The 25,637-nt window shown below is 45.6% G+C and overlaps 2 protein-coding genes across 3 annotated transcripts; both read left to right on the top strand.

Moving 5' to 3' along the window:
- Positions 1-181: 181 nt before the first annotated feature.
- SMCO1 (single-pass membrane protein with coiled-coil domains 1) lies at positions 182-13,435 on the top strand. The gene is made up of 3 exons (XM_081192041.1): positions 182-1,636; positions 11,552-11,701; positions 12,210-13,435. Exons 1-3 carry the CDS (start codon positions 1,587-1,589, stop codon positions 12,592-12,594), a joined length of 585 nt encoding a protein of 194 aa, XP_081048167.1. The 5' UTR covers positions 182-1,586; the 3' UTR covers positions 12,595-13,435.
- A 2,802-nt stretch (positions 13,436-16,237) lies between these two features.
- RNF168 (ring finger protein 168) lies at positions 16,238-23,996 on the top strand. 2 transcript variants are annotated; one of them, XM_081191219.1, is made up of 7 exons: positions 16,238-16,582; positions 18,716-19,053; positions 19,936-20,012; positions 20,145-20,321; positions 22,051-22,157; positions 22,622-22,709; positions 22,936-23,996. In XM_081191219.1, exons 2-7 carry the CDS (start codon positions 18,753-18,755, stop codon positions 23,638-23,640), a joined length of 1,455 nt encoding a protein of 484 aa, XP_081047345.1. In that variant the 5' UTR covers positions 16,238-16,582; positions 18,716-18,752; the 3' UTR covers positions 23,641-23,996. The 2 variants fall into 2 exon arrangements, with proteins under 2 accessions (XP_081047345.1, XP_081047344.1); XM_081191218.1 differs by having other exon boundaries at positions 16,238-16,757.
- Positions 23,997-25,637: the final 1,641 nt, after the last annotated feature.

Below are 25,637 nucleotides of genomic sequence, written 5' to 3'. Positions count from 1 at the left end.
TATTAAATCACAACTTACAATTTACTTTTACTACACAAACTGAAAATGTAAGTTTTAAAAGAAAAAACCAATATGCTAAATTTTCTGCCAATAAAAGCAACTTTCCTTTTATCAGGGAAGTATTTCTTTCATAGCATAGTGATTCTTGGCTCATTCTCATCCTTTCATTTGTAAGAGCAGAAGATGTGATTGATACTGACAACTGTATGGTACAAGGGATAGTAGCAGCATACTCTAAAATCCTGGGTTTCTTCTTGATCTTTTCATATTTATGAAGAATAAAGCTTTAACTGATAAGGCTTTTGTGAGATCTAAGCTGTGTATACAAATGGTGACTTAAACCTTTTATAAGAGCCTAATATTGTTTCTGGTCATTTTCTGTAAAGTAGGAAGTTTTGGATGATTAGAACAATAAACAAAAGTGTTAACTTTTGCTTTTGCGACAGTACCAAACTTATGGGTATGCAATTGTACTGGTATCTTAAAATGACAGGCAGGCATTGACCATGCTATTCAAATCAGCAAACTCTGGTTTAGAGGGTAAACCATGCATTTCAAGTATGGACTGCAAAAGCATAGTTTGTTGATCTGGATTATTTAGCAAACATGGAACGACAAACTGAAAATGAAGCTGTGTGCTTGAGGGGAAGAGGAGGTACACAAGCCTGCCGTTCATTTCTAAACCTCTAAGCAATGGTTTGAGGGATTGGATGAACTGAGGCATTGAATTATATAACATTTCCTGTGCCCAAAATATTTACTATTTGATATAAACTGCCATATATTCAGAGCAAATTGCTGCACAGTTCTGCAGCCACTACATATTTTTCCCTGCTCTGATTGCTATATGAATGAATGTCTTATAGGTTAAGTAGCTGTTTCTTGGAACATATTTTGTCTTCTGGTTCTAATAACAGAATACAGAAGTCATTTGTACTCTTGTATCAGGACCAGAGGACAAATGAGATCAATGCATCTATAAATAGCTAGTTTTTTTACTTTAAAACAGATGTGTTCCTTTCACATATTTTGTGTATGCGTAGGTATAGATATGTATATGAAAAGAGGGGTGGCAATTTCTTCATACATGTTCTCTTTGTACCTGATGTGACTCATGTATATTGCTACAGATGGGTATTGGGAGCTGAGCAGCAACTTGCCATAACTGATGTAAATGAAAAGAGATGTATTTAACATGGGTGGCAACATTAATACTTTAAATACATAAAGATTGAAGCAGTAAGCTGCTGTACCGCCCACATAGCAATCCAATACGACTCTAAACAGACACAGATAGAAAATTACCGTAGTAATTTAACAGGTTAGTGTAGTTTGTGTGAAAATAATTCATTTATCTTCATGTAAGCAAGAGAAACTGTCACAACTGATCCACTGTGGTTCAATAAACAACGTGCTTGTGGGCATGTGTTAATAAGCTAAACTTGGATGTCCTGGCTGGCTATAAAAAGATTTAAGTGAAAATTGACCTTCAGCACAAGTTGGAACTCCTGTTATATGTTTGCTGTCTGCTGCAAAAGAGAAGCTAACCAGCATTTAAACATACGATTATTTTTCTCTCCCTGAAGATGGCCAGAGAAGCTATATCACTGTGTGCTCTGAACAAGACATTAAACAGGTTGTGAAGGGGAAACCAATCTGCTTTGTTGGGGATAGATTGTGAGAAACAGCAAAAAAATTCACACCTTATAAATTAGATGTTTATAATATTGATACTGTTTTTCTGCCTGATGAAACTCCAAGACAGCTTACAAAAAGTGATATATAATACATTATTTTGGAAGGCAGCAGTTGCTACCTTTATATAGTAACTGCCTTTGTATGGTGGAAAATGTCTACTGTCCAAGCCTTAAATACTGTATTATTGAATATGCTGTTACATATTGTCAGAGCTGCTTCAAGATCCTAGCTCACAGAGGATCACGCTAGCCAGCGGTCATTAAGTAAAAGTCTTTATTGAATTACAGTTTCCATTCTCACGCTGCTGTCTGCAACTCTACGTCTACTAGCTAGATCGGCGAGGCTCCGTCTGAGTCTCCGCCCCGTGCGCACCAACTTAATATCCTAGCCTTGCTCCACCTTTTCCTCCTGACTGTCCTCCTCTGGGTCCCTCTACCCCCCGGGGCTTCTTCCTTCCGGGATTCTTCTGACGCTGACCCAGACCCTTCTGCCTCCTTGCGCCGGGCTTTAGGACCCGGTTCCCTTTCGGGGCTGCTCACTGCGCCGCCTTCCTCTGCATTTGAACTTGGCGCGCGCGCCCAACCTTCCACTTTCCTCTTAACCGTTTCTTCGCTCCCCGATGGAGGTGTGGCCACTCCTGACTCCTGCCCTCCCTCCTGTGGTGAGCTGCCAGCGCTTCCCTCCTGGCTCCTTTCCTCTTCCCTGCTTCCTGGCGGTGACGCTGGTCCCGATTTCCAGCTGCTCCCCCCTGAGTCTCCTCTGGCTCTATCTTCCTGGGGTGCCTCCCTAGACGCCCCCCTTGCCCTGGCCACTGGTGCTCCTTTCTGTGAATCCTCTGATTCACTGGAAAGACTGGGAGATCTCGGGTCGTCGTCATCACTCATCCTTTCCTCTGTCTCCTCCCCTTCGCTCTCTGTTTCCTCCCTTGCCCGTGCCTCTGCACCTAAACCCCTGACATCCATCCCCCCCTCGAAGCCCCCCAGTCCCCCCTCCCCTCCTTCCGGTGCTGGAGCTGGGGGCTGCTGTTGCAAAGGGACGAACGTCGGATATCGGTCGCTTCCCGTGGCAGGCCTCCAGCGGAACTCTTCCAGGTCTTCCTCTCTGCTCTCGTTGACGACAGTCACCTCCTCTTCCATCTCTGTGCCGCCGTGCTCGAAACCAGGGTCGTCCCCGAAAATGTCCATGTCCGTCTCTCCCGCACTTCCTCCAGGCGGCGTTGCTCGGCCGGAACAGTCCAGCCACTTCCTGCGGAACTGCTCCTCCGGCCTATCGTCCCACCAATACGAGGGTTCTGAGACAGATCCCGAGGGTGACCCCTCCGGGGAACGGACGTCTCGTGTTGGTTCCTCGTCCGAGTCGAACCCCCTGAACGTGCTGTCCGAAAGCGTGGGCGTGAAAAGCCAGTCGTCGAAAAAGTCTGCTGGCATAGGTCTATGTGGGAAGAGGGCATGAAACTCGTCTTTGAGCAGAGGTTCGTCTAAAGCGTAGCCCGGCACCCAGCTGTTCGCACTGGCCGGGGTGCCCTCCCTGGCGAGAAAGTATTCTACTCCCTCTTCCCCCCATCTGGAGTCCAAAATCTCCGTGACTTCGTTGATGCGCTCCTCCTGTGCCACTCCCGCGTGCCCCGTTCCTTCTCTGAGCGGACTCGGCGCCGTTCCGGGTTCCTGGAACCTGTGCGGTGCCTTGTAGGGAGTGAGCACCGATCTGTGAAACACCGGATGCATTCTGGAACCCTCCGGAAGCGCCAGCCTGAAAGCCACCGGGTTGACCTGCTCTTCGACTTGGTAGGGCCCCAGTTGTTTATGCCCTAGTTTCTTCTTGGCCAACGACCTGGCCGGCACTGCGTGGGCTGCTAACCAGACCCAGTCTCCCACGTGGAGCTCTTCGCCAACCCTCCTGTGTTTGTCCGCTTGTACCTTGTATGCGTGTTTAGCCAGCTCCAGGTGGCGCCGCAGCTGATCGTGGACTTCCTGCAGCTCCGACGCGAACGCATCTGCTGACTGCGGCTCCCCTTCTCCCCTGCATTCCAGTCCCGGAAAGGTTCTAGGGTGCCGCCCGTTGTTGGCGAAGAACGGCGTGACGCCCGTGGATACGTGCTTCGTGTTGTTGTAGGCAAACTCTGCAAGCGGCAGGTAATCCACCCACGTCGCAGGCTGTTGGTTTGCATAACATCTCAGGTACTGCTGCATGATGGCATTGGCTCGCTCCGCTTGCCCGTTGGTCTGCGGGTGTCTCGCCGACGCCAGATTGATCTTGACGTTTAGGAAGCCCATCAGTTTCTGCCAGAAGTTCGAGATGAACTGCCGCCCGCGGTCGGACAGAATAGACCGTGGCAGACCGTGAACCTTGAACACGTGGTCTATGAACAGTTTGGCGGTTTGCTCCGCCGTGGCCACCTTAGCACACGGAATGAAATGCGCCATCTTGGAGAACAGGTCCACCACCACCAACACTGCCGTCTTGCCCCTTGAGCTGGGCAGATCCGTGACAAAGTCCAGAGCCACCCTTTCCCAAGGTTCGACCGGAGTTTGCAGCGGCTCCAACAGTCCAGCCGGCGGTTTGTGCACCGGCTTTGCCCTCTGGCAGGTGTCACACCTCGCTACGTAGTCTGCGACCTCCCCTCTCATTCCAGGCCACCAGAAATCCCTGGCTACTAATTCCACCGTCTTCTCCTTGCCAAAGTGCCCGGCCGTGGGTGCGTCGTGCAGCTGCTGTAGCACCTTGGCTCGAAGTTCGTCACCCGGCACGTAGATGGCCCCTTTACGGATGAGCAAGCCATCTCGTAGCTGGAAACCGTCGGCCGCTGCCTTGCCCCCTCGCACCTCTGCCATCTTCGTTTGTGCGAAAGAGTCCCCCTGCAACGCTCGCCGCACCGCCTCTAGGTCCACGGTCGCCGCGGCGCACGCCCACACTGTCGGTGCAAAGATGTGCATGGCGGCCGCTGGTGTTGCGTCCTCCAGATACTGTGGCTTGCGGGAGAGAGCGTCTGCCATGATGTTGGTGTCCCCCGGGACATACTCTATTCGGAAGTCGAAGTCCGCAAAGAACTCAGCCCAACGTATCTGCCTCTGGTTCAGGAACTGTGCCGTGCGCCAGTGTTCCAGATTCTTGTGGTCCGTGCAAACCTGCACCGTGTGCTTGGCGCCGATCAGAAAGTGCCTCCACGCCTTGAACGCTGCATGAATGGCCAGCAACTCCCTGTCCCATATGGTGTAGTTCTGCTCGGACTTGCTGAGCTTCCTGGAGTAAAACGCTCCCGGCCGCCACACGCCCTGCGGGTCCTTCTGCAGCAGGACCGCCCCCACTGCTCTGTCCGAAGCGTCCGTCTCCACCCTCATCGGCATGCTGGGGTTGACATGAAGCAGCTGCTCTTCCGACGCGAAGAGACGCTTGAGGGCCTGAAAGGACTGCTCCGCCTGCTCTGTCCAGATGAACTTCTTCTTCTTGGAGCTAAGGGTGTCCGTGATGGCCGCCGTCTGCATCGCGAAGCCCTTGATAAACTTGCGATAGAAGTTCGCAAAGCCGACAAACCGTTGGACCTCCTTTCGGTTGCGTGGGCTTTTCCAATCCAACACTGCTCGAACCTTGGCGCTGTCCATGGCGAGCCCTTTGGCAGACAGCTTGTAGCCCAGAAAATCCACCTCCGGCACGTCAAATTGGCACTTCTCCAGCTTGGCGTAGAGCCTGTGTTGCTGTAGCCTGCCCAGCACTTCCTTGACGTGCTTGTCATGTTCTTGCTGCGACTCCGAAAAGATCAGGATGTCATCCAAGAAACAGACGCACGTCTTGTAGAGAAGTCCCGCCAACACGTGATGCATAAATGCTTGAAAAACGTGAGCGCCATTTTGTAGTCCAAAAGGCATAACTCTGTATTCGTAGGTACCCAGTGGCGTGAACATGGCTGTCTTCCACTCATCACCTTCCCGCATGCGAATGAGGTTGTACGCCCCCCGCAGGTCCAACTTGGTGAACACCTTTCCTTTCCGTACCTTCGCCAGGAGGTCGTCGATGCGGGGCATGGGGAAGTCCGACGGCTTGGTCACACTGTTCAAAATCCTGTAATCCACTACGAGTCTTTTTTGGGGCGTGTCTCGCTTCTTAACAAAGAATACAGGACTGCCCCCCACTGCCTTAGACTCCCGGATGAAACCGCGCTCCAAATTATGATCGATGAAGTCTTTGAGTTCCTGCAGTTCGTCCTCAGACATGGAATACAGCTTCCCTTTAGGCAGCGCCGCCCCCGGCAGCAGGTCAATTTTGCAGTCATATGGTCTGTGAGGGGGTAGCCTGTCCGCCTCCTTCTCGCAGAAAACTTCCAGAAATTCTGCGTACTTGTGGGGAATCGCTTGCAGCGTGCCTAGCAGCAGCTGTGACTCCTCGTCCTCTCCTTCCTGCCTGGGTACGATGCAGTGTTCAGCACAAAAGGAAGAGCCGAAGACCAGCTGCCTCTGGAACCAAGCCATCGTTGGGCTGTGCTTGTCCAGCCAACTCATACCCAATACAATGGGCGTGTCAGACAGTTGAGTGACGTTGAAGCTGATGACTTCCCTGTGATTCCCAAGTCGCATCACCATTGGTGGCGTCTGCTTCACCACTTGCCCCCCTAGCAGCTCCCTGCCATCCACCGTGACAACCTGCAGGGGCAGTGTGGCCGGCAGCAACTGCACAGCGTGCCTGTCGACAAATTCCTGCCCTATAAAGTCCGCGTTGCTGCCGGAGTCGATGGTGATTGGCACGTCCATGGTGATTCCATTGGGCAGCTGGAGAGATGCTGTGAGCCTCACTACTGGTTTGGGCGGGAGGGGGTTCACTGGCTGTAAAATTTCTGGGGACTGCGTCACTAACACGTCTGGCTGGGCCCCAGTGCCTCTTCCTCCAGCCAGACATTGTCGTTTCCCTGCTGTGGTCCTCCCTGCTGCGTTGCTGCAGTCACCATTGCTGAGGCTGCAGTAAGCTTGTGGGGCCTCTGGGGACACTCTTTCGCCATATGCCCTGGCTGCTCACAGACGTAACACTTCCTGGTCCCTCTAGGAGGCTTCGCCTTCACTGCTGCCGGTGCTAGGGCTCTGGTTGCTGACTGAGCCCTTGCACCTCCAACCTCCATAGGTTCGGCTCCTCCTCCTGGCGGAGGCGTGGAGTGCGTTCGCGCTGCTTCTCTGGGAAAGAAGGAGGGGCCCCCGGCTGGTTCGCGCCCTCCACGTCCTTCGTCCTTGCTCCACGGACGTCCTTCCAGCCTCACCCCCACGGCCAGTGCCCTCTGAACGACCTCCTGGGTGGTTCGGGGTCTCTCCCCCCTCGCTATCTCATCTTTAATCGAGTTGTGCAGTCCCTCCCAAAAGAGGTCTCTTACAGGAGCCGAATCTCTGTCCCATTCCAGGGCGCTGACCAAGGCGAAAAAGCGTGCATGATACTGTCTGACGCTGGCCCTCCCTTGTCTCAGCCCATGCACCTCCTTCCGTGCAAGATCAATGTCAATACTTGATAAGAAACACCCATCCATCGCTTTAATAAAGGCATCCGCATTCTGGAGCGCCGGATCGTTATCTCTCCATAAATTGCGCAACCATGCTTTCGCCTCCCCATGCAGATGGGACATGATGAACCCCACTCTCTCCTGTTCATCTCTAAAGTCTTTATGCAACAGTTGCAGTGCGCACAGTACGTCGGCTCTAAAGTTGGGATACTGTTGCAGGTTCCCATCGAAGTGAGAGAGCAGCCCGCCTGTCCGTCTCGCCAACCCAATTCCCTCCTGCCGGGGTGGTTGCTTTGCCAGTACGTCTAACCTGACCTGGAGATCCCTGCAGGCGGCAGCTGCCTCGTCCTCTCTCTTCCTGGATGCGAGAACCTCGGCGTTCAGTTGTGCCACTGCTTTTCTGAGGTCCTCTATCTGCTGCTCAGCCGTCATGTCTCCTGCCGTTCGTGAGCTCGCTAGTGGGCGCCTGTTTCTCTCCTCTCCTCGAGGCTGCAGATGCCCACAATGTAGAGACGGAGCCTACTGTCAGAGCTGCTTCAAGATCCTAGCTCACAGAGGATCACGCTAGCCAGCGGTCATTAAGTAAAAGTCTTTATTGAATTACAGTTTCCATTCTCACGCTGCTGTCTGCAACTCTACGTCTACTAGCTAGATCGGCGAGGCTCCGTCTGAGTCTCCGCCCCGTGCGCACCAACTTAATATCCTAGCCTTGCTCCACCTTTTCCTCCTGACTGTCCTCCTCTGGGTCCCTCTACCCCCCGGGGCTTCTTCCTTCCGGGATTCTTCTGACGCTGACCCAGACCCTTCTGCCTCCTTGCGCCGGGCTTTAGGACCCGGTTCCCTTTCGGGGCTGCTCACTGCGCCGCCTTCCTCTGCATTTGAACTTGGCGCGCGCGCCCAACCTTCCACTTTCCTCTTAACCGTTTCTTCGCTCCCCGATGGAGGTGTGGCCACTCCTGACTCCTGCCCTCCCTCCTGTGGTGAGCTGCCAGCGCTTCCCTCCTGGCTCCTTTCCTCTTCCCTGCTTCCTGGCGGTGACGCTGGTCCCGATTTCCAGCTGCTCCCCCCTGAGTCTCCTCTGGCTCTATCTTCCTGGGGTGCCTCCCTAGACGCCCCCCTTGCCCTGGCCACTGGTGCTCCTTTCTGTGAATCCTCTGATTCACTGGAAAGACTGGGAGATCTCGGGTCGTCGTCATCACTCATCCTTTCCTCTGTCTCCTCCCCTTCGCTCTCTGTTTCCTCCCTTGCCCGTGCCTCTGCACCTAAACCCCTGACACATATTCTTTTATTTCTAATGAAATTATAGAAATAATGAAAATATTAATGACTTGGTTTGCAGAGTTTACAGTGTTTCTTCTTTACTCTTTTAAACACCACAAGGTGTTTATTTTTGAACTGGGGCCCTGCACACGTATACTGTATTTAGATATAAATGTCCATGGGTTGACATATTGGTAAATGTATTTAGGACTGAAGTTCTTGTATGTGTTACAATATGCATCAATTATCTTTGCAGTAATTTAAGGTTAGGGAATTGTTTCCATATTATATGCTGATTAAAAAGTGGTTAGCTTGTGATCAGGACTAAAACATGGCTTTCCACGTGGCTTTGATTCTGGCTTTTCTATTATAATAATATAATAATTTATTACTTATACCCTGCCCATTTGGCTGGGCGGCTTCCAACAAGAGATTAAAAATACATTAAAACACCAGTCATTAAAAATCAAATTAAGAATCAAATTAAGTTGGAATGCACTTGCATGCTCACTATGTTATACATAAGACTTTGTAAGTTTTGGACCCGCATCTCTGGAATGTCCCTATTGCGCTACCATTTGAAGAGTACCATCTAATGTTGATTTGCTGTACCCAATGCTATTTTTCTAGAAAAATTGGTGCTCAGCATGAATGCCTCCCTTGTTCTCTTATAATGGCAATGGCGCCTACCTGAGAGGTGGTGGAACTGAGTTCCAATGAGTTCTGGCAGGGAGAAAAAATACCTGGTTATACCCCAAACAATGAATAAAATTCTAGTTCTTAAAGGGTCTGTGAATAAATGAAAAATATGTCATGCCAAAAACTAACTCCCTTTCAAAGGGACCTTCTGATGTTAAGAGACCCATGAAATATTTGATCACTTGAAACTGAAGAGTATGTCCTTTATTCTCCACTAAATCTATTTTTTTTTTTTACAGTTTTAAAAAGTTTTTATTGTAGTCCATCATTTAAAAAAAAAGCGTATACATAATGAAACATAAAAAAACAGAAACAATATAGTAGTTCAAAAATCAGCATACAATCTTTACATTCTTTGACTTCCCACCACCACGACGTGACCGCTATCTCAACAATATGTACAGCAGTGTCTTTATTAATTGTCTTGTTCTACCTCGTAGTTTTTATACTACACCTACTGCGATTTTGGTGTTGCCCAATGTTGTCTCCATGTATGAAAAAAATTTGTTCCAATCATTAATAAATTTAGTGTTTTTCTGCTGCCTAATCTTCTGCGTCATTATTGCTAAGTCGATATATTCAATTAGTTTGTTTTGCCAGTCCGTGATTGAAGGGATGCTGGTTTTTTTCCAATTCTGCGCCAGCAGTACCCTAGCGGCTACTGTTGCGTACTGAAAGAGGGTTTGGTCATCCTTATTGATCTCACTACCCGCCATACCCAAAAGGAATGCCTCGGGTTTTTTTGGGAAGGTGTATTTTAGCATTTTTTTAAGTTCGTCATAAACGGATCCCCAGAATTTCTTTACTAGATCACAGGACCACCACATATGAAAGAAGTCACCCTCTTTCTTTTTACATTTCCAACAGGTCTTATCTCCGGTTTTGTACATTTTAGCTAACTTTGTTGGGGTGATGTACCAGCGGTACATCATCTTTTCCATGTTTTCCCGGAGGCCGACACATGCTGAGAATTTCATGTCTTTGGTCCATAGTTTTTTCCATTTTTCGTATTCTAGGGGGTGTCCTATGTCTATGGCCCACTTGATCATAACCTCTTTGACTTCCTCATCCATAGTATCCCAGTCTAATAGTTGGTTATACATTTTGGTTAGGAGCTTGGACTTCCCTTCTATTATTTCTAGGTGGAATTTAGATTTATTTTTACTTATTCCAGCTTTTTTATGTACGTTCCATAAAGAATTAATTTGGTGGTATTGAATCCACCCATCCAGTTTATCTTTCAGCTCTTCATAGGGTCTAATTTCCCAACCTTTCTCAGATCTTATCAGGAGTTCGGCATACGTCCATCTTCTACCTTCCATATTCACCTTTTTAATTGCCAGGATATCTATGGGTGACAGCCATAGTGGAGTATCTTTTTCTACCAAGTTCTTACATCTGTTCCACACTTCCAACAGTGCTCCTCTTATAATATGATTAGAAAAACTTTTGTGTACTCTTCCCTTATCTTGCCACAGGTAAGCATGCCACCCAAATCTGGCATTGAAACCCTCCAGGTCCAGCAAGTCGGTGTTATCCAGGACTATCCAATCCTTTACCCAGCATAAACACGAGGCTTCATAATATAGTTGTAAATTCGGGAGCGCAAACCCACCTCTGTCTCTTTTATCAGTGAGCAACTTGTATTTGATTCTGGCCCTTTTACCCTGCCAGATAAATCTGGAAAGGGTCCTTTGCCAGTTCTTAAACATAGTTGTGCCCCTGATCACCGGGATGTTTTGAAATAGGAATATCATTTTAGGGAGAATGTTCATCTTAATAGCAGCCATTCTCCCCTCCCATGAGAGGTGTAATCTACTCCAGCTGTCTAGATCTCTTTTGCATTCTCTCCACATCCTGTTGTAGTTGTCCTCAACCAAATTTATATTTTTCGTTGAAAGCCAGATACCCAAATACTTAACCTTTTTTGATATTTTAATCCCAGATTCTAATTCCATTCTATTTTTTGATTGTTCGTCTAAGTTCTTTACCATCATTTTTGTTTTTATTTTGTTCAATTTGAACCCACTAAATCTATGTATAAAAGGCAGTGAATAAAAACTCGGTTGTGTACACAATGGTGTACATATTTGCTTGAAAATAAGTGTATGTGAGCTCAGTATGATTTGCTTCCAGATAAGCACGCATAGCATTGCAGATTTAATATTGCTTGGTATCATCTTGCTTTGTCATAAGTTCAGTTTTTCGCAGTGACAGCAGCCATAATGCAATACTGTACAGAGTTTAACATGCTTCCTGATTCAGAAAGTGTATTGCTCCAGAGCCATATGCTGATTAAATTCATCAAGTGATTACAATCAACCTGTAGATATGAGTCTTGGGATATGCTACAAAAGTGGAGACTCCTGACTAACTTGTTCTGACTTTTAATAACTTCTTCTGGCTTTTAAATCGTAACAGAGTGGAGAACAAACTGCAGGCTTTAGAGGGTCAGTTTACAGTGCTAGACTCTAGCATTCAGAAATTAACAGAGAAGTTTGAGTTTCGGACTACAGTAATGGAGCATCAGTTCGACCAGGATGAAATGTGGTCATCACTGCTAGAAGACAGGTGAGAAAGAAAAATCAAGGGCAAAAAATCTAATAAAAGTTTTAATAATTTTAACTAGGCTGTGCTGTAAAGTGCCTGATAATGGTATCATAAGATTGTAAGCATCATTTGATAGGTTTAGCATATGGGCAACACATGAACATGTAGTGATTTAGGATTTTAATTTATAATGATGGAATATTGGAGAGAAATAATTCCATTTAGGACTTCTGAATAAATTTTGAAAACTTTCCAACTTTATGTCCAAAATGTAAACCTAAACGCTGACTTAGTCTTAGTTTTAGGGAATTACTTCAAATAAACATTTTAGGGTTGGGCTTAATTATCATAAACATGGTTTCTTTTGGCTCAAATTAAATTTCCACTGGTTCAATAAAATACGCACCTTAAGAAGTGTAGTCAGGATTGTAGCTTTATAATATCTGCTGTTACCTGAATAGCAATAAATCCTGGTCCTGTTGACTTTGATTCTTTGAAAAATGGGTTATATTTCTGTATCTTCTTCCAGATTCTCTTCTGTGGAGGTAAATATTTTCTACAGCTACATTTGTGAAACTATTCACTGCTTACATTCTGAAGTGGTAGAAATGCTACCAGATCTGGCAAAAGCCCTTCCTACTCTGTCATCTGTTCTGAGGCGAAAAGGCAGAAACCAAAGAATTAGGCTGGCCTGGGAATCTGTACTGGAGAAACTGGGGCTGCAAGAAGGAGATGTTAAAGCCCTCTGTGCATTTTTCATTACAAATTGTCACAATGCCTGCTACTATCCTGCTGATCAAAGGCAAGATTATGCCAATGACATCAGCTCTATTATAAACAACGTGGTGAAGAACCCGCTGCTTCAGCGAAGTCTGCTGTCTGCTATTCGCGTAGTGGAATACAGAAAAAACTGAACACGCTTGCAAAGAAGAAGAGACACACCCTAAAGGATTATAACCTAGAAACAAATTGTCTCCAAAACTGCTTATAACTGCAAAGTCCTTACTCAGTAGCTTTATGCAAGACTTCCTCTCAGTCTTCACCCCATCTTTAACAGAAAAAGTTCCACTGTACTGGCCCAATTCACAGAGAAGTTGTACGGATTATGAAGATTGCATATGTGAAGCATGACTAAAGCTATGCATTATTATTACTGCTAATATTAACAACTCCCATTTTGCTCCTATCTTTTGAAATCTATCACCCAGATCCTACAGTAGAGTTATAATCTTGAAGTTCCCCTTTTTTGGTTTCTCACTTGAAATACAGGCCCTTCTTGAGAGGCAGGCATAATTGCATATATCACAAACATATGTCTTGGTGCGAGTGTAATGTACATATTTGCTGGGTCCTGCTGCATACTTCAGGGAGTGCCTGCTCCCAATTTGTTGATCAATTTTCTCACAGTAAAAAAGTGGGGTATAAAGAGGAAGTCCTCCTCAGGTGATTTTTTAAATGCATACTTATTTACTTGCAACCTCAAGTGCAGTAAGCCATCTATGATTGGCCATGATTAGCTTGACTTTTGTTCATTATGTATGCCCTCATAGTTCCTATGCTTTCTTTTGCCATTTAGAAACATAGCTGCATGTTATTATCTTCTTCTCTGTTACCAATGTGGTTAAAAGTTAGTCACCATGTCTTATTCAGCCCCATTTAAAAGCAAATTGACACCAGAGCACACTCTAATATGTACTGTTTGCACCTGATGAAATCACAAACTGCTCAATAAAGTGATTCATAGTTTAAAGAAAATATTGTGCACACTCATGTCTAATGGCTGGGCTGCAACACTTCATTATTAGCCATTTTCAGTGTCCTCTTCGTCAGCAGAAACTACTCAAGTTTTGTTTGGAGCATAAAATGGGTAAGGGGTAATCTATGAAACACACCTAGGGGCATACCTTTACATATCCATTTATATATGCTGCCCCATAACATACTCTATGGGTTAGATTAATATAACTGAAATATATCAATTTTAAAAACTAAGGGGGAAAATGGAGAGGGGAGATGATGACAACATGGCTTCCCACTGTGGGGGCCCCCTGAAAAGCCCATTTCCTGCTGCTCATACAGCTCTAATTAGACTGCATAATAATTTAAAAGAGCAGAAACGTATTCAGTTGGCACCAAAACACCCACTGAGATGGCTTCAAGTTGGTCTCTCTGAGAAAAGCATTCCATAGCTAGGCACTACTACTGAAAAGCAATTTTCTTCACCAGGGCTGGCCCATGCACAAGGCAAGGTGAGGCAACTGCCTCAGGTGGCAGGATCTAGAGAAGCAGCAAATCCTGTTGATTTTTCTTCCCTCTCTCGCTCCTGATGTAGATCTTCTCTCACCTTTTCTTTCCTGGTGGGTAGTGGAGTGCTATTTTGGGGTACACTTCAGGTGTCAAAATGTTTTGGGCCAGCCTGGGTGGAGGCACCCACAGTATGCCTCTGAGTAAGCTCTGTGCCCATTTCCATCACAGAAAGCACTCTTTCAGGTAAGCTGGTCCCAAGTCGCTTATTGCATTTAGACACCACTCCCCCACCCACCCCCAGGACCTTATGGTCCTCCAACCTCCTCTTAAGCTAAAAACGGTTGTCAAAATATAATTAACTGCAATCTTAAAAAGCAAATAACGGTTGGTTCGTTTTCTAAAGTCGTTGCCCAAACAGACTGAACCAATTGTATAAACACTATGGGGGGGGGGGACACAAAACACTTGAGCATAAACACAAAAAGCTCTCAAAATGAGTACAGCAATCTTGCAATTATTAGTGTTTCATTATTTCAGTGTTTCCCAACCGGTGTTCCGCGGCACACTAGTGTGCCGCGAGACGTTGCCTGGTGTGCCGTGGGAGGGAGGCGGGCGAGTCGGGCGGCGAGAGGCGGGGCGGCGGCGGCGAGGAGAGGCCGCCCAGCGCGGGGCTCTCGCCGTCTGGCTGCCTGCGTGGCGCTGACGTCACGGGGCTGTAACGTCGAAAGAAACCCAGGAATCCAGGCTGCGGACAGCCAAACTTCCCCTTTTCTCTATGGCCAGCTTTCATCCTATCATATGCTAATACGTCTACGGTTGAAGCTGCGGAAGGGCGGAAGTTCCTGCGGGGAAGAACCGTCCGGTGAGCCCCGCGATCTTGGGAAGCTGAGTTCCCCCCTCGAGAACCGCCCCTCTCCCGCCGCCCTTCTTCTTCTCCGCTGCCCGCGTATGGTCCCGCCGCGTAGCATCCTCTCGGCGCCCAGAGCCCGGGGGGCTTCCTGCTTGCCATGGCGAGCGGCAGCAGCCTGGCGGCGGTAGCTGGCCTCGCAAAAGCTCCCGCCGCTGGAGGCCCCTTTGCGCCCGCCGGCCGCCTGTCGGCCGCCTGCTCCTGGGAGTGCCGGGCGGACCTGGCGGGAGTCCTGCGCCTCGTCCCGGAGGGGGAAACCGACGCCTGCGAGCCCCTGGGACCCACACTGAACAGGTGAGGAAGGCGCCCGAGACTGGGGGGGGGATACACACACCTAAGGTCGCGGGCCTTCCTGTTCTCTGGAAGGAGCCCCGGGAGCCGTGGGAAGGAGGCGAGGGGCAGCCGAGACAGGGCCTCGAGGGGCTTGGCGGGGGGCTGCCCCTCTTCCAGACACCCCCCAACCCCCCAGAATGACCGCCAAATGCTGAACAAGCATCAAACAACCACAGAGGCTTCCGCGTCGTGACTCAGCGGGCAGAGTGTAGGTGTGTTTTTGCACGAAAAGGATCCCAGGCACATCAGTTCCCGGCGTCGATCCCTGCCTTGGAAACCTTGGAGAGCTCCTGCCCTCCAAGTGCAGACCCGCCGCTGTCAACTTTTTCCACATTGAACCCAAACACATTGCACTTGGGGGACCAGCTTCTTAAATCTTTGGCCATATAGTTTGCACGGTTGCACTTGGCACTGCGACCCAATTTGGATCAATTGGAAGACCAGTGGGTGTAGCAGCAGCCTGGCAAGAATAGGCTCTTGTCCTCATTCCACTTTTTCAATCCACCCTTCCCCCTCTGGGGTAGCTTTCTTACTTGCTCTAGAGCAGTGGTTCCCAACCTTTTTTTGGGCCATGCCCCACCTAAACATCTCTAAAATCCTGCCCCCCCATGACGTATAATTCTTATTATTCAAAAAGTGAATAAGTAAAAAGTGACCTTTCCCCATCTGGCCTTTGCCCAAAAAAGGTTGGGAAACACTGCATTATTTTATACATTGTGGCTCAATAAAACGCTTTCCCCCACCATAGTACTCAAAAGCCTGCGGTGCTGCGAATCAAACAGCACACCCCCCACACTTGCCCTCCCCGCACCAATTGCAGTATTGCAACCCGATTATTCCACGCTCGAAGCCTGCGGCAGGGCTAGCGCACAGGCAGAAAGGGGCGGGATTCCCCTTCACGCGCTTGTAGGCGTGGCTGTACAGGAGTCCGCTGGGACGCATGCGCGCGTCGTCGGGGCGCGCTGAGGCAGGTTAGATGCCTCTCCCGCTCCCTCGCCCTTTCCCGGAATAAAAGCTAGCCGTTGGGCGGGCTTTCTCGCGCACGCGCGTGGAACGGGAGGGGAGGGGGGGGGAAAGTGGCGGGTCAGAATTCCGAGACAGGCGGACAACGAATCGCCGGGCTCGCGCGCGGTTTCCTCTTCCGGGGTCTCCATTTTGGCGCCTAGCAACGGGAAGTCAAGCGTCGGAACGGTGAATCGGTTCTGGAAGCCCCGCGGCCTCAGGCTCCGCTTAGTTCCCACTTGTCAGCCGGGGCCCCCTGAGGCGAATGTTTCCTAGGCCTCTGGCCTAGAAATGTGGGGCGGACGTCGAGAGGCTTCTTGGCCTTCGCTCCTGACAGTGGGGAAGCTGAAGAACTTTTCTCCAAGTGTGTGAGGAGAAGAAGAGGAGGACGAGGAGAACCAACCGCAGTAACAGTAGGACTCGCAGCCCGCACTTTCCCGTGTTTATTCACTGAAATGTTCGTGGAAGGGAATTGAGCACACATATCTCTGGCCAAACTTCCTGTTGTGCGCGCACACACACCTGTAGTCTTCGGGCAAAAAAAAATCTTATTAAAACAAGTTGGGAACCAGAAAACGGTGCATGTAGGTGAGTTTCAGGTTAAATGCGAATAGGATTCTTAGTGGTTTGACTCGACATACCTTGAGTAAGCTTTTGTTTATGGGAGTGGTCTCTCACGGTCAGCCCCGCCCCATTTTTCAGTTTAGAAATTATCAGTGCTTTTTGAATTGACCTATGTTCCTGCACCAGTATCCTATATCTGTGCACATTGTTTTGTAAAGCCATTTTTGTATCTAAATTGGCAAGCAGCTTTTAATAAAAACCTGCCTACTTATATCTTAAACAGCATGATGCCTACTTGTAATGAAAATACTGTTTTATGCAGTGTAAATGCATGTAACTACAGTACTCAGAAGCTTGCACTGACTGCCCATATGCTACCAGTCCAGGTTCAAGGATTTTGTATTAATTTACAAGACTTTTAGCAACTTGGACCTGGGATATCTCAGGGACTGACTGATCCTTTATATTCCTAATCACTGGGGCCATCAGAGGAGTTGCTGTTAACACACACCATTGCCCCATGGCTCAGATGCATGGTTTGTACCCACAAAGAGCCTTACTCTCAGTATTTTGGGCCCCCTCCCTGGTGATCTTCTTGTGCTTACTGAAGATGTTTTTTTATTGCAACAAACTTTTTTAATGAATTCTGATTCTATAGCGTTCATTTATTTTTCATCTTATTGGACCTCCTGTACACTGAATTAGAGATGACTATGACTAAGTGTTAAACAAATTGTTGAAATTAACAATAATACTAAGCAGGGTTCTTACTATAATTTTGAGCTTAACAGGCACATGTAAAAGCAGCTGCAGGTTTCTCTTTGGACTGGAAACTGGTATTTCAATTCATTTCAACCACTTTCAGTTAGTAAAACATGAATACATGCTTGTTTTCATCCCATTTAACAAGTGAAGATAAGGACTTCTGCTGTATTCCTCCATATACATACATAGAGAAGACTGAAGCCAATAAGGCTAGTTGGTTGTTTTGACACTGACCACATGTAAAGCTAAGCCACAATTCTTTAGCAAAACTAAACTTTGTAGAAGTCCTCCTCTTGCCCAGTTGTAAAGAGAGGGGAACATGCAAGCCCAGTACTTCTAATACCTCAAGCTGTAAATTGGCAGAGGATATCCTAAAATAAAGCAAAGCACAGGCTCTTGAATGAACACCAAATATGTTGATGCAGGCTCATAGTTGATAGGACTGCTCTATGTAAAACTTAAACAGCAGGGGTCAGCAAACTAAGGCCCCTGGGCCGGATCAGGCCCACCTGACTCCTAGATCGGGCCAGCGCCGTGAAGCCGGAACCCGCTGCGAAGCCGAGACTCCCGGCGATGGTGACAGAAGCGGCCGAGCGGTGGCAGCTCTGCCAATCAAACGCCGCATTTACCTCAGCTGTATTTGATTGGCAGCGCCGCTGCCGCTCGGCCTCTTCCTCCTGCTGGTGCTCCTGTGGGCCAGAGCGGATGAGCTTGCTCTGCCTATCCACTTCACGAGAAGTGGCGGTGGCGGTGACAGCGGCAGCAGCCCCTGGGAAGGTAAGCACAGCGCCTTCTTTCTCTAGGTGGGGAGGAAGCCTGTTTCGCGCCACCACTGCCAGCCCTTGGGTGAATGAGGCAGTCGGCAAACTGAGAAGGTAGCTGGGGCCGGGAGGAGGACTACTTGCCCCTCTCGCAGTGTGCATAGGAATTCGTTTTATAGATAGATAGATAGATAGATAGATAGATAGATAGATAGATAGATAGATAGTCTGGCCTTCCACAAGGTGTGAGGGACAGTGGACCGGCTCCCTGTGGAAAAAGTTTGCTGACCCCTGTGTGCACAGCAAACATACACCATTGGAAAAGGTATGATAAAAATGTTAGACTAGAGAAGGATGTTGAGAACATTGTAAGGTAAAGAGTCAAATAGCTGAGCCAATACTGATAACTTTCTGCATTTTTGATGATTCTAAGTAGATGCTGTGTTATGGTTTCAGATGCTGATGATGCACTAGTCACCTTCCCTTAGACAGCATGTCGAAGAAATTGGAAGCTCCACTGTCCTTATCTGACTGTCGCTGTAATATCTGCATGGAGATTTTACTGGAACCAGTCACACTGCCATGCAACCACACTCTCTGCAACTCCTGTTTTCAGCTTACAGTGGAAAAGAGCAGCCTGTACTGCCCTTTCTGTCGTCGGCGAGTCTCTTCTTGGGCACGATATAATGCCCGCAATAACACTCTTATTAATTTGGAATTATGGGAAAAGATTCAAAAACATTTTCCAGAAGAATGCCAACGCAGAATTAGTGGACAGGATGTAGAAGAAGATAGTGAGTAAACCTGGCATATATGGCCTTATAAATATGTTACAAATGTTTAAAAGGTTAGAATAATGCTTTTGGGAACACAGTAAATTAAGTATCCAGACCTTGTGGTCTGGAGAAAGTAAAGATATCCTCCTGGTGGCGAGACAATGACACATTTGAAAGCTCAAAAAGGACTGCTTTGGTGGGGAATGTTTTTTAAGGCATTGGCATGCCTACAGTGTGGATAGTGGACAGGTGGATAGTAAAACATTTGTGGGTACCAACATTTCCTGGTTTATTTGCAAGGCTGAAGTAATAAAATATGGAAAAGTAACCATTGCTGAAAGTGAGCACTACAGAATTGGAATAGTCTTGTCTACATGAATGGGTTTGAAACCTCTGGGCCAGAATTTAGTTTTACACTAAGAGCTTGTCCTAGCCCAGTGAAATAATAATAATAAAAAAGTTTCCTTTGACCTTTAGCCAAATTATTATTATTTTTTAATCTTCTATTTCAGTAGCATTTAAAGCCCTTTTGGATTCACAGAACTAGTTGTGTAGTTCTTTGGAACTTAGTTCAAGAATTTGTCCATTACTAAAGAAGTCAAATCAAAGAGTGCAAGGGCTGAAACAAACAATTGCAGTTTCTTTTGAAAAACTTTGAAGCCTTCTTTTATTTATTTATATTGGAGGTTTACTTAATCCTTTAGTGCCAAGGAAGTCAGAAACTGTCAGTGACAGAACAGCACTTAAGTGATCAACTACATTTTGATGTGACTTTAGAAGTGTATTCTGTCATATAGTACTGAGATTAAATTGGAACTTGATGTTTCTTTATAGGAAAACTACAGTCCTTCATTGGTTCATTAATAACTATATTTCTCAAATCTTTTCTTTTCTGGATAGTGTGCCTACATCAGCCAGTGCGCTGTTTAAGTAAACCTGGAGAATTAAGACAGGAGTATGAAGAAGAGATAAGCAAGGTAAATCTAGAAAGCTGTTTTTAGAAAAAACCACAAAAGCTGCAGTCAAAGGAAAAAGCTTTTGGCTAAGGTATTCAGTCTCTAAACTGCAAGAAAAAGTCAGAAATAAGTTATGATAAACTCTTACTTCAGGTAGAAGCAGAACGACTGGCTCATGAAGAAGAAGCAAGCAATGCAAGCAAAGAGTATATTCAAAGGCTATTGGCAGAAGAGGAAGAAGAACAGAGGCTAGCAGAAGAAAGGAAAAAACAGATGGAAGAACAATTACTACTAGATGAAATATTGGCACGGAAACTAAGTTGCGATCTGGTAAGTAGCAGCTTGATGGTAGATAACTCAGTTCAATTAAATTCTCAGGACAGAATACGCCCCATCAGTTGAAGTCCTGCATAAGGGCTTTCACTTATGCAGTGAGGCATCCCCGCCTGCCCCCAGTGCCTCCTGGCTTAGAGGGGATCAAAAGAATACCCCAGAACAGTGCACAGAGCAAAGAGAGGGGAAGATTGTTCCATTTGGCAAGCTATAATGCTTGTGCAGACGGGATGTTCCAAAAAGTGTGACTTAGAATACCATCAATTTATTTTCTCAAGCCTTAAAATTTGAAGGTACATACCAGGCACCTTTTCAATGTTACTTATCTAAAGAACCTATATATGCCCCACGATGGGGCTCATCAGCATGGGAAGGCAGCCCATCTAGGAGAGGGAAAGGCTTTGGGAGTAAACCCAGAGCAAAATACCTCTACCTGCTACTTTGTGGGACATCTTTGGGAGAAGAAAAGGCTAAGAAGTAAACAGTACATAGATTCAAATTCCTTAAGGCAGTTGGATGGTGTCTTGTATGCCTCTTTCTGGCAACTCCTGCAGCCAGAAAGCTGGTACAAATGTATTGCTCTACTTCCCTTTGGACCACATTAGCGATGCTAAGAGAGAGGGCTCTTGTCACCTGAGCAGCCCAGGGCCTCCATGCATACCGCCCAGGCTAGCACCTTGGAGAGGTCACTTCTGGGCTGCTAATGCAGCAGAAACAATGCGGGAGGCAGCAGTTAAGAATTACGGGTCTCTGCAGCCACAACAGCCACTATGATTCTCCAGCAGTTTGACATCACCTCTGGAGGACTAATCCATTTTCTTTTCAGGCAGATGGATGCCAACATTTATCTGCTTTCTGCATAAAAAGTAGATATTATCAGTGTATTGAACATTTATTCTAGGTAGTCTGCTTATTTCACTATCCCAACGTAACATTTCCCCCTGGTTTCCCCTTTGACTATTCTGATTAAACTGGAATTGAAAAAAGCTGTGTTAAAAATTAAAAGATGTAACTTGGAAGAATTCTAAGTTTTGAAATGACTACAGATTACACATTTATATTACAAATGCAGGAAATTCCAACCTATAACTTTTAATTTAAATTAGTGGGCTTCACTTGTGAACGTTTTTCTTTAATATTCCTACTTCTAGTTAAGAATCTAATGCCTGTTATGAATGAATCTTAAGATTAAACCTAGAAGTGTTCCTAGCGAAATGAGCACATATTGAACCAGGTAAAAGCCAAAACCCATTTTCTTCCATAACGGGAGGTGGTGGCAATGAAAACCCACTGGATTCTATTGTAGATGGGAGGAAAGTTCCACCTGGGTTTGGTCTCAGTAACAGTGGTTTCTTTCATTGGTGTTTTACATTAGAGCCTACTCAGAGGTTCTGTCCCTGAATTCTTCAATCAGATGTTTCTGAGGGGGGTGGGTTCTGCCCTCTTCTATCACACATATGCTTCTTTTACACCTCCCTCTTATTAGGGAGATTTGGTGGGTGATGGCCTCATGCTAGCATTTTATTTCAACACTCTGGGAACTCTGTATGATATAAATAAGGGCTCTAAGAGTTTCCTTTGTTGGGAACAGTACGGATATATTAGAGTTTGTTTATAATGGTTTAAATCATTTGCATGTATTTGGATTGTATTGAATTGTGCCAAAAGATTAATGACTGTATAAAAACATGTTTATTTATATTGCTGTGCTTTTTTGTCAATACAGAACAGCTCTGCTGAGGAGCAAATGAACAGCCTGTCACATGGACCCTCCCCCTCTGATTCTGGCAAAACATCAAAAAGCAAAAGCTGCAGTTCTGTGGACATTAAAAAGTAAGTTGGATCCAGTAATTTGTCTCTTGGTTTCTTGGTACATAAGTCGTTATATACACCATGGAAGGAGAAATTTAACAGTATGATAATAGGAGCTTTATGATATGACTTTATTTTGGCAGTTTTCAATTGATGGGGTTGTGGTTTTTTTAAAAAAACAATATGAAGGTGGTGCATTTTGGAAAACTTGGCCTAGTTTGGACTTCCCCAAGCTGGTTCTGACCACATGCTTTTCCACCCTTGCTCCTGGCAGCATAAGCAATAAAAAAAGCTTAGTTTTATAACATTTTGCCACATGTTCTGCTCTTAGACTGCAGTCTTAGTCCCACTTACCTACTGATTTCAGTAGGACTTACTTCTGAATAGAAATAGGATAGTATTAAGTTAAGGATTATGTTGACTTTGCCTTAAGACTTTGTTCTTCACGTGCTGTAAAAGTATACTTATGTTCCTTTTTCCTTAAGGTATTTGTCTCCAAAGCCCTTTAATTCCTTGTCTCCAAAGAGGTGCTTTAAAAATTTGCAAGGAGAACGCTCTGGCTCCTTTTCTGAGGTAATGTATACATATCTTGATTCCTGTGGAGTATAAAGATTTCAGGATTCTCAGATAAGCACATGTGATATCTATGGGAATTTTAATATCCCATACATTTCCATACTCCGTATTGCCAATATGAATGCCAGTTCTTTTTCTTATTTATAACATGAGTACATGCAAAATCTTTTGGGAATAGTGAACTGTATTTGACAGCTATAATTTGCACATTTCTTTCTTCCAGGAGAGCAGCAACACTAAACACATCTGTACATCAAGAGAAAAGGGAAGAGAGCATGAAATGCCCGCACTATCTCCACAGGCAATCAGGGAGGCAAAGAGAGGTGCGGATGGTTATGACTATAAAAATGAGAGTTTTACAATAGACATGCAGTTGAGAACATCTCAAGAATCCTTCCCTGAAGCAGCAGTTGATTCATACTTAAATGATAAAAGGAAAAGAACTTTCTCACAAACTGACGATGAAGAAGAGATGGATGATATAGAAAGGCAGATAAGTTTGGAGCAGCAGTTTTATGAAAGGCAAAAGCAAGAAGAAGAGGATAGACGTCTGGCACTGAAGCTTCAGAGGGAAATGGACAAAGAACAGAACATGCTAAATCGCAAAAAAGGGTCTCCAGATGAATACCATTTGCGTCCTACAACATCTCAGTCAGTAAAAGAATCTCCAGTTGCAAGGAAACGGAGCAGGCTTTCAAAGAACTCAAAGTCTTCAAACAGCCCACTTGAAACAGATAAACGAAAACTACACAGAAGCTCCCACAATGAGAACTGGAAACCCTCTAACCAGCTCCAGGCAAAGTCACCTTCTGTAAAAGGAGGAAATGTTTTGAATTGTGTCAACAGCTCTAGCTCAAAAGATGCAGAAGTGCTTTCAAGCAAGCAAAAAACAATTCTTCAGATGTTTAAGAGGCCTGCAACAAACTAGATGAACAGTAATACTTTCATGACATTGATTGGAGTTAATGAAGGGGCACTGTTGAAAAGCTGACCTAGTCAAACAATTATTTCTTCAGGGATCAAGTGCTCTCAGAATTAATGTGAAACTTGATTGGGAATCAGTTGTGCCTGCTGTATGCCCACTTGCTTTTACTTGTTGCAATTCACTTCTTGATAACGCATGCATGGTAGCAGGTTGCTCTGAATGTCAAGAGAGAGGTTTGTTTAAAACCATCATGCACTACAGCTCATGTAGTGTTCACTGTGTAATCAAACCAGTTTCCTATTACCCCCTCCCAGTTCCCTACCACAACAATAGTAAGAAAATTTGAAAAAATATGTAAACTTGGCTTGAACTGAGACATCACTCTGTTTGATGGGTCAGTATAACCTTGACACTGTTGATGATGTTGATTCAGACTTACATTTTTGTTGCTGGAACACATAGTAAATGACCCAAATGTCATCCTTCACATTTCCCCTATATATATCTGCCCTGAACTTAAGAATTCATATTTTCCCCCCCTAGTGTTTCCCCCCCCCCTCTATTTCTTGGAATTATTTGCTTAGAACATAATCCATTAAAATGGCTTTCAAGCTTCATGAGAAAACTATCCTACCTTGAATGAATTTCCACAGTTCAGTAGGGGATCTTAACATATATTCAAGTAATGTCTGAAGATGGAGCCTGTGCATATTCCCCCCTTAATAATTAATTCATATTTTTTACAGTAATAAGTACATTTCCCATAAAAACATGGTGACATTAAATAATTTCCACAATATATACAAATGAATATTTCACATTCTAAATTTCATAATAACCATCTCCTGAGCAATATTTTTATAATGTCCTACAATCTCTAAACTAGTTACAGCTCTGATAAAAATGAAACTTAAAGACCCCTTCCTGAACCTCAGAGTTAGTTTGACGAAATGAAGATTACTTCAAAAATTTCCTGGCCAGTGTTATGTAGAAGACTTCTCAGTTATTTTCTCCTTTTTTTGGAATATTTGCTGCAGATAGTATATTAATCAGAAGTTAAGATCATCTGGAAAGTAAATCTTCAGATACAATTAGAGTAAGTAATCTCCTTCCTTCCACAAACACGTTATTTCAGACTGTTTGAATAGTACAGCAGCTCCATCACATTTACAGGCAACTCCCCAATTGCACACAATCAGCACACATCCTCTCTCTGACTTGCACACCAAAAATGGTACCAAAAGGGGGTGAAATGGGGGCTGAACAGGGGAATCCCTGTTTGCATGCATCCCGGAATGGAACTGCTACATAAGTGGGGATTCGCCTGTAGTTTGCTCTTAATTTGAAGCACTGCCAAGTTGCATCCAATGTTGTATATATTCAACTGCATTGAGGTACACTTTATAGAAAACTGTAAAAATAACTTTTTGTAGTTCCAATTGATTAAATTCACTTTAAAAACAAATTTTGCACATTTCAGAGAGATTATCATGGTGGTCTGCCTACCATTTTTTAAGAAGCTTTTAATGCTTTTATCATACTGAATTAGAATTGTGGAGTGTTCCTGCTCAGTGTTCCAGTCAGCCATACCCTCTTCAATGACATTCTAATTGTTATTTATAGGTTTTAAAAAATTTCATGATACCCCATTTGATATTCCCTCACACCCATTTTTCCATTTTTCATCAACAGTATTCTGTGACCACTGAACATGTTCAGTACTCATCAGACTATTTGGGGGGGGGGGTCTTCCCTCTAAGATTTTCAAACCTCAGAGCAACATGCTGATACCACCATTTTGTCCATGGATTGTGCTGTTTTAAGCAACAGAACTCACTTCCAGAAACATAGTTGACTTACAACTTGCATGCGTTTAACTTGCACAATCACAGCTTTACGCGCTTGGTGGCCAGTCAGAACTCAATTGTACAGATTGCACACTGGGTTTCTTCTGTGCAGAAAGAGCTTTTAAGCTCTCTGACCTCTGGGAAGGTCTCGCA

Source organism: Podarcis bocagei (genome assembly GCF_964188305.1).
Source record: "Podarcis bocagei genome assembly, chromosome: 4".
NCBI classification, from domain to species: Eukaryota; Metazoa; Chordata; class Lepidosauria; order Squamata; family Lacertidae; genus Podarcis; species Podarcis bocagei.
Note: the sequence above shows the minus strand (reverse complement) of the source record. Positions and strands in the feature narration are given on the sequence as shown.

Bases quoted from the DNA above. Each gene is read 5' to 3' on its own strand.
- SMCO1 (XM_081192041.1), top strand. From the start codon at position 1,587: ATGGCCAGAGAAGCTATATCACTGTGTGCTCTGAACAAGACATTAAAC. The intron at 1,637-11,551 runs GTTGTGAAGGGG...AAATCGTAACAG, and splicing joins CTGAACAAGACATTAAACAG to AGTGGAGAACAAACTGCAGG. The intron at 11,702-12,209 runs GTGAGAAAGAAA...ATCTTCTTCCAG, and splicing joins TCATCACTGCTAGAAGACAG to ATTCTCTTCTGTGGAGGTAA.
- RNF168 (XM_081191219.1), top strand. From the start codon at position 18,753: ATGTCGAAGAAATTGGAAGCTCCACTGTCCTTATCTGACTGTCGCTGT. The intron at 19,054-19,935 runs GTGAGTAAACCT...TTTTCTGGATAG, and splicing joins ACAGGATGTAGAAGAAGATA to TGTGCCTACATCAGCCAGTG. The intron at 22,710-22,935 runs GTAATGTATACA...TCTTTCTTCCAG, and splicing joins GCTCTGGCTCCTTTTCTGAG to GAGAGCAGCAACACTAAACA.